The sequence below is a fragment of the Lactuca saligna genome, chromosome 5, assembly GCF_052625555.1.
Source record: "Lactuca saligna cultivar CGN05327 chromosome 5, ASM5262555v1, whole genome shotgun sequence".
In the NCBI taxonomy this organism is placed as follows: Eukaryota; Viridiplantae; Streptophyta; class Magnoliopsida; order Asterales; family Asteraceae; genus Lactuca; species Lactuca saligna.
Window position 1 is genome coordinate 57029510 of NC_136421.1, and position 8130 is coordinate 57037639.

An 8130-nucleotide genomic window follows, 5' to 3' on the forward strand; every position below is an offset into this window, starting at 1 on the left:
AAAAATATTCAACATGGTCAACAATCGGCTTCCTTTATTTCCTTCCCTAATACTGTGTGCAAACCAAGGCCTCTATTATAGGTGCAGACAAGTTTGCTCGGTAAGTATCAATTATGCAGACGCTGGTACTAAATGCGGACTCAAATGTCACGATAGATATTTGAATGCACAAAAGATCTAATAACATAAACATATAATGTTAAATTATGCTACCTTATAATAAAAACTATAAGTAATTAAAATTATACCTTTTGCCATCCGCGAGAGAATTGGGTAATGGGATGCGTTATTTTTCCACCAAACTAGTATATCAAAGTCTTTAACACCTTGTGTTTATCCTTCGTTTAATTATAGTGTTAACTCTGTTTCCTTTGAAGCTGATGGGTTCGTCGATAACAAAATAGCCACCCAAAAAGTCGTCATCGTCATCAGTATGCACGACATCTTGACTACCACCAGTTTCATGGTATGTTAGAGTCGGTATTGTACTCATTAAAATAGTTCTCAAACCTCTTTTCAATATCCTTTATTAAAGACTTATCATTTGCAGTGATATCTAATTCCTAAAGGGGATTATTTTCTGGCATCTTGTACTTGATCAATGTTTCAAAAGCATGTAAGAAATTATGTCTTCATTTGCAAATCCAAGAGTCGCAAAGTACATGTAGTCGTTTAATTTTCAAAATCGCCCCAATACTTCTTATAATTTTCTATTATATCTTTCCCAATTGAATAAAATTGTTTGTTTTTCAACCATACATGCATATGCTTGTAAACGCGACATACTTCTCCAAAAAACCGATTTGCCAGCGGTTTGAAGTCGTCGACACCAATTTTATTTTGACCATGAAATTCTCAAGAAAAGAGACCATTGCTTGACAAGTGACAAAATCTTCACTAAATGGGTTACCACATCTTGTACAAATGAATGATTTATCAAAAAAAATTTGATATATCATTTCTGAAGGGTTGTAACTCATGTAAGTGACTCAATACATACAAAAATAAGGTGTTTTGGAGTCTAACTATTGCCAAACAGTGAACTACAATTTTTTTTAAAAAGCTCGAACGAACTTATAACAAAATAGATATGACAGTTTAATGCTAACTAAAATTTAGCAACAATGTTGTAATGGAACTGATATTTCATTTTTAGAGGGTTGTGACTCAATACACATGCAAATAAGGTGTTTCCAGAATCTATAACTATTAGTGAACTACAATTATTAAAAATATCAGTCTGAGCATACTCATAATGAAATATGACACTTTAAAGCGAACAAAAAAACTCATCACAATGCAGGAAATAGAAAAAGAAAAAGAAATTATGGAATAGAATAAGAAATTACCTTCCATTTTATATTTGTAGATTTTTTTTTCCTAAATCCACCGTGATCTTCAATAAGTCGTAGGTTGAGTTCCAACGAGTGGGACAATCGTTTCACAAAAATTTGGTTGATGCCAGCCTGACGATTTTCATGCACTTTTTAAACAAGGCAATCCATGGTGTAGACTTTCTAACATATCTTATGAAATTTTGCAAACATTTAACACTCTCTTCGTTTTTATTCATCCCATCTCTCACAATTAGATTGATAACGTGTGTCATATACCTAATGTGTCTTCATTGTACAAGTTTGGTAATTTGTTTTTTAAAAACTCTATTGCTTTATCATTAGAACTTGCATTATCAACCATGCAAGTCATGACATTCTTAATACCTCACCCTTGAATACATTTCAACACTTTTTGCCAAATATCTTTTCCCATTGACTATCTAATTCTTTAAAGTTGATTATTCATTTGTGCATCTCCTAATTATCATCAATAATGTGTGCGGTAATGACAATATAATGTACCATTTTACTTGGACTTGTCCAACAATCAGTGGTCAAATGAATTGTGTTAAGGGAATTACATAAGAATGTTACCAACTTATTTTTATCTTCTTGATAATAAAGTGACACATTTTTTGAAGTTGTTGTTCGACAAGGTACAACTACCTTCCCTTTTAGTGCATTTGTGTATTCAATAAATGCCTCATTTTCTACAAACTTAAAAGGTAGACCAGTCACTACAAATAAATTCAACACAACCTTTTTAATTTGTTTTTCGTCATGTTTCCAAGTGCTAACACTATCCTCCCCGGATGGTTCTTTTTTTAAATTGTAATGTTGGTTAGTTTTTCAAATTATCAGTGTTTTGTTTACAATTGTTTATATGCTTGTTTATATGTTTACAATTGTTTACATTATTTCCATCGGATTTGAGAACCCTCTCACACCATTTGCACTTTCCCTGTCAAACTCCATCAATAAAAATATCCTCAAATGATTTCCAACCATCGCTCCTTGTTTTCCCTACTCTTTTTCTCTTTTGTGTTGGTTCTTCATTGATTTCTTTTTGGGTGTTGTCAACAAACACCTCATCATCATCAAGCTACAATAGATGACAATAGAAACACAATAACATAACTTGATTCATAAACTTGACCTACAATACATGACAATTAAGTCTCATCCCTACTTGACAGTTGACACTACAATACTAGAATCACAAAACTAAAAATACTATACAATCTTGAAACAAAAATATCATAATAGTTGATTCCATTACATAACATAATATTTGAATATTAACATTAATCTAGAAACACAATAAAAACACAAACATCATAACACATGTAATCAAAATTCTTGACAACTTACTTGTGTATCTTCATTGTTATCTACCCAATTGTCCACCATTGCTCTTTAATTGAGTGCATGAGATTGATTTGAAGTTCAATTGAGAATGAAAAGAAAAATAAAAACGAGATGAATAGGATCGACAATGTCGATCCTAGAGAGGAGAATATAAAGTTTTTTTGAGTCCCTCTTGTAGTCTTGTCGTTGATCACACACAAGGGGGAAAAACGAGATCGTTGAATGTATTCTAGTTGATGTCGGTCGCACGAGATGAGATTTTTTTTAGTAGCCTTTGTCGTCGAGCAGAGAAAATAGATTAATAAATCATTAGGCGTATTTTTTGATAACCTTTCAGTTTCCGGTTCCTTGGTCCACTAAACTGGTCCGATCCATTAAACCCGATTCTAGTTTCGGTCCGATTTTCCAGTTTTATAACTCATCTCTACTTGGCACCGCCGCTTCCATTTTTTCTTCAATTGGTAGAGAGCAAAATACCACTCTGCTTGCAATATCCACCCATTTGGATTTGTCTCATCAAATGAAGGCACGTCGATCTTGCGGTGGCGATATTCATACCTACCCATATCAGGGTTAGTATCGAATAATCCAAATATTAACCCCGGTCTACCGTTTCTTCCTTGAGCCATATTGTCCTTCCCCCACCAGTCTCTTGTTCTGATTAAAGATGTAATAATGGTTTCCCCAAATGCACCCGGTGTTTTGGTTCCTCTATTCCTTTCATCTTTTTCCCATTAGAACATCCAGCTTCTTGACAATCTCAATTTCAAACTTCACCTCCAGATTGTGGATTTACTTGATACTAGAGTTGACGAACTAGTTTTGTTGTTCTTCAATGATAGTGCCTACTACCGGCTAGGGATGAACGTGAGACAGAACCTGTACCGATTTGTACCATTCCCAATTTTCCGAAAATTGAACTTGATCGAAAGTCAATCCAAAGTACCAAACCGAATTAACATAATTGGTGTCGGTACCGGTTTTCGGTACTAATATCGGTACCGATGGTACCAAATCTCAATTTCGTGATTTTGGATTAGTACAAACTGCTCACCCCTAGTGCCGATAGCTTCTTCAAGACTCTCCAACCTCTTCTTATCTGAAATATTCACCTCTTTTGTAAGAGCCACCATTCTCTGATACCAATCGGTAAGTATCTGCTTATCCTCACTACACCACAAAGCAATGAAACAGGAGAACGAACACAAAAGGCAGCTTAAAGATAAAACATTCCACTCATTCGAGAGGATTGGCTCTCCAAGAACAAGTTCTTCTTACAAAAATTCTAGCTGCTACCCTAGGAGAATAAAAGCAGCTTAAATACACACTTTTCTCCCAACTCACTGGACCAGACCAAAAAATGCGTTTCCCACTACACCTAAAAGTGGGAGGAGCACAACCTTAACGGTTTCCACCAACACACACGACAAAACAATTTATTCAAGGGCAAATCCGTCCAAACAACAAAAAGAGAGCTGAGGTTGCAAATAATTACACTGTTGGGTCTTTCTTGGGCCTTCCACACTTCCCATTGTAGACATGAATAACCGTTGGCTTATCAATATAGTCTCTTTGATGTAAAATCAACTATTTTTGAGATAGTTTATATTAAAACTACAAGGATTAGCATTTTAGATATACATAACATATGTAACAAGTACACCCATCAAAATATCTTTATATACATAAAATATACAACATACAACTTTATATATTTATGTATCATATCAAAATCAAATCATTAGAGATGTGATTCAACTACATGAAGTAACAAAAACAAAATTCCCTACAAACCAGGAGGTTTCAACAATGGAAACGAACCAAGAATTCCTTCCACATCAATAGGAAGATTAATTGCACGACTAACAATTTCAGGTGTATATGTTCTCCCTTTCCATGTATTAAACCATGGCCCACCACCAACCTCTACAGCTGCCATATCGCTTGTTACATCCAAAATAAGCTACACATCCATAAAAAAAAAAATAATTAAAAAAAATAGTTTTAAATAATGTTTAAAAACATAATATAGTAAGTACCTTCCCATTGGCTTTTTCCCAAATTTTCAATGTTAAATCAGCAGTGCATGTATCTTTACAAGCTGCTGCAAACCCAGCTTCTGTAGTTGGAGCTCTCAATGTGGTCCCCGGGTCCTTGGTTGAAGCCTCTAGTTCTATCTGTTCATCACAGCCAAGGGCAAAATCGTCATTTACTCATAAAGATATTTAGATAAATAGATAATCACCTTATGTGTTTCATTATATGCTGTCACATGCCAGTAACCCCATTGAGTAACTTCCCATTCAACAACTCCATTCCATGGAACAAATTCATAGAAAATTCCTCCGTAGTGAACTCCAATCTGAAACAGTAATATTTATATACAAAAAAAAAAAAAAAAAATCTAACCAATTTTTTATTTTTTTAAAATTATAATAAAAAAATTTACCAGTGCAGCATTCTCAAAGGTTTCAGATAGTCCTGGCAATTGTCTAAGTCCACCTGCACAAGTCAAACCAACTTCTCCACTTGCACCTTTAAAAACGTTACATTGAACCTATAGACATTAAATTTGTTAAAAAAGATAAAACAAGAAATTTTTCTTTAAATAAATAATGGGGATTATAAATTTATAATTATTATTTAGTATTTACCCAAAACCACTTTCTTGGAAAACCAGCACCCCAATTCTTCTCAGAATAAGATGGGGCATTTTGAAACTCGTATCTTTCTTCACCCCATTCTATCCAACCTGGAAAAATATTTAGAGCTTCAGTAAATGTTTCCAAATAAATTTTTTATTTCTTGATTTTCATTTGAATACACTAAAAAAAAAAAAGGTTTACCTGTAGAGAGTCCACCAGCCATGCATATTTGCCAATGAGGTTCGAATACAGGAAAAGCAGCAAGCCAACCGGCTGTTGACTTTTGTGTTGACCCCACATTTCCCCAACCATAAACAGGGCGTGTGCTGTATTCCCAACGTGCAGTTTTTACAGTTTTTGCATAAGGTGTTCTGAAGAAGTTAAAAGAAATGAGACTAAAATATTTACAGCTTCATATTGTTGCTAAAACTATAATGAATGAAAACTGTTGTGATTCTGTTGTTATAGATGTTTACACTTAAAAGGGAGAAAAGAATGGAAAAGAAACACACTTTTCATCATCACGGATGAAACCTTGATTCCAAAGTGGAGTAACTTGGAACCCTTCAACCACACTCTGATTAAAAATCTGCATTTAGACCACTTCTGTTTAAAATTTTGTATGTAAACTACAGAGAAACAAATGATTTAGTTAGTTTCGTCAAGGAAGAAGATCAACCTGGGGTGAAACTTCATTGTTTGGAGGCTTCTTTCCATTTTGCAATGTAAAAGAGTTTCCAAGCTTCAGCTCATGTCGACCTGTAAGTTGACGAAATCAATTCAGTGATAGTATAACAAAAAGGTTATAATTAAGTTAATAAACTTACTTCCCCAGAAGTTGTGAGATTCTTCTGTGTATTGGCAAATGTACTCATCATTAGCACCAAGGATTTGAGCTCCAACTCCAGTAAACCGTTGTCCATACTGTAATTGCTCCAAACCATTTAATGGCTTCTTAAATGCAGGATTCTCCACAGAGTACATAAAGCAGAAGTTTTGTTTTCGTTCTGGTATCGAGACCTTAAAGTACCAACCCTCAAAAAATTTCCTTGTAGTCCCATCAAAGTGGTATCTGATGCAATTTATACAACAGACTTAATACCAGTACTAATTAAATACATCAGATTAAGTAAGATTGCAATCAGATTACCCGCTGTGAGGAGTACGAAGAGGTCGATTTGAAGGCGTGGGCACATAAACCGGATTCACAATCTCCTTCACGTCTTCTGTGGCTTTCACTTCCACAGTCGAAGAATCATTAATTTCTGCTTTTGGAATCGATTTGACAACAGATAACCGACGTTTACCCTCGAATTTGAGCCTCGGAATACTCAATTGATCACCAGAATACGCTCGATTCATCGGCGATTGCATGGTTTGCACATTAGGTTTAAATGAACCGAGTAACGATGAAGGACAGTAAGGGGAACTTTGCAGCAATGTATACAGATTTGAGTCCATTGAAGCTTGGTCGGAGTTCTGGTATTGGTGTGAACTGTGAAGGAGAAATGGAGGTGGCGTGGCTGTTTCGTATGTGTTTGAAGGTTATGTTTGGCACCGACTTTCGAGATAGGTTTTTTTTTTCAGCAAACGGACACCATTGATGGGTATGCTAGCCACTTCAAAGTTCAAACCATATTTTAATTTTTGTTTTATTCTTGTGATGCACAATCAGCCACCAATTTGCTTTCAGCCATCTGTATTTTTCTGGTAAAGAACATCCGATGTAGTGTTAAGATGAATATATTTTTTTTTAAAATAGTTAATACGATATATATATATATATATATATATATATATATATATATATATATATATATATATATATATATATATATATATATATATATATATATATATATATATATATATATATATATATATATATATATATATATATAGAAAGTTAGGTTCAAATGTTTTTGATAATTATTGTGTGACTGAATGCACCAATAGGAATTGAGGAATAATTAAATAATTAAAAAAATTGAATAAGGGTAATTATGTAACTTTAGAATGATAATTAAAATAAAATCTCTTAATTAATGGGAATTAGCATAAAAATCTCTTTGACCAACTACTTAACCCTAGCCCTAAATCTAACTCATCATCGATCTTAATCCACGTCTTCTGCTTCTTCTTCTACAATCAATCATCAAGATTCAAAACTCATTACCAGGTAATTATCCTTCTCCAATCAATTATTAAGATTTTCTTTCTTTTCATAAACTCATTTTTTTCTTTAATCGATCAATCATCATCGGTGATGATGGTGATGGAGGCAACTTGTCACAAGAATTGATGGAAAACGCGTGTAGCCTCTTCCTCGTCTCCTCCGCTACTTATAAAATGGTTCGATTATGTCTCACGGTTGGCTTCTTCTACTGCTCCGCTTCTTCACAAGACTAAACCATTGTAACTGAAGATGAAAAGGGCGTCGCCACCAAATAATTTCAATCCGAGGTACTTTTAATTTTTTTTTAGGCTAGTAATTCAAATTGACATCTGATACTGGTGTACATAATCTCAAAAGTACTTAACTTTTGATTGTGAATTATGTTTTCCAGATTTCAAAACCCAATTTTGATTGCCAAAATTGGTAAGACTATCACTAATTTTTTTGAAGAAACTGAAGAAGCACACCACGTGTTTGATAAAATGTCTCAATGAAAAAATAGTTAAAAATCATTAATGTTTTTACTTTACTTTGTTCCTTATTCTTTTCAGAACTATATAACTCAATTTAGATTGGGTTGGATGCCATTTTCATAACAATAAGT

At 33.8% G+C, this 8130-nt stretch overlaps 1 protein-coding gene across 1 annotated transcript; it reads right to left on the bottom strand.

Annotated features, from left to right (window-relative positions):
* Nucleotides 1-4354: 4354 nt before the first annotated feature.
* On the bottom strand, nt 4355-6978 carry VTE1 (tocopherol cyclase, chloroplast / vitamin E deficient 1 (VTE1) / sucrose export defective 1 (SXD1)). The gene is made up of 10 exons (XM_078957155.1): nt 6501-6978; nt 6178-6422; nt 6030-6109; nt 5863-5939; nt 5552-5721; nt 5360-5457; nt 5155-5262; nt 4951-5067; nt 4745-4882; nt 4355-4668 (listed from the first exon to the last, which is right to left on the bottom strand). Exons 1-10 carry the CDS (start codon nt 6809-6811, stop codon nt 4492-4494), a joined length of 1521 nt encoding a protein of 506 aa, XP_078813281.1. The 5' UTR covers nt 6812-6978; the 3' UTR covers nt 4355-4491.
* Nucleotides 6979-8130: the final 1152 nt, after the last annotated feature.

Bases quoted from the DNA above. Each gene is read 5' to 3' on its own strand.
- VTE1 (XM_078957155.1), bottom strand. From the start codon at position 6,811: ATGGACTCAAATCTGTATACATTGCTGCAAAGTTCCCCTTACTGTCCT. The intron at 5,068-5,154 runs GTAAATTTTTTT...TTACTGTTTCAG, and splicing joins CCTTTGAGAATGCTGCACTG to ATTGGAGTTCACTACGGAGG. The intron at 4,669-4,744 runs GTACTTACTATA...ATGGATGTGTAG, and splicing joins GGGAAAAAGCCAATGGGAAG to CTTATTTTGGATGTAACAAG.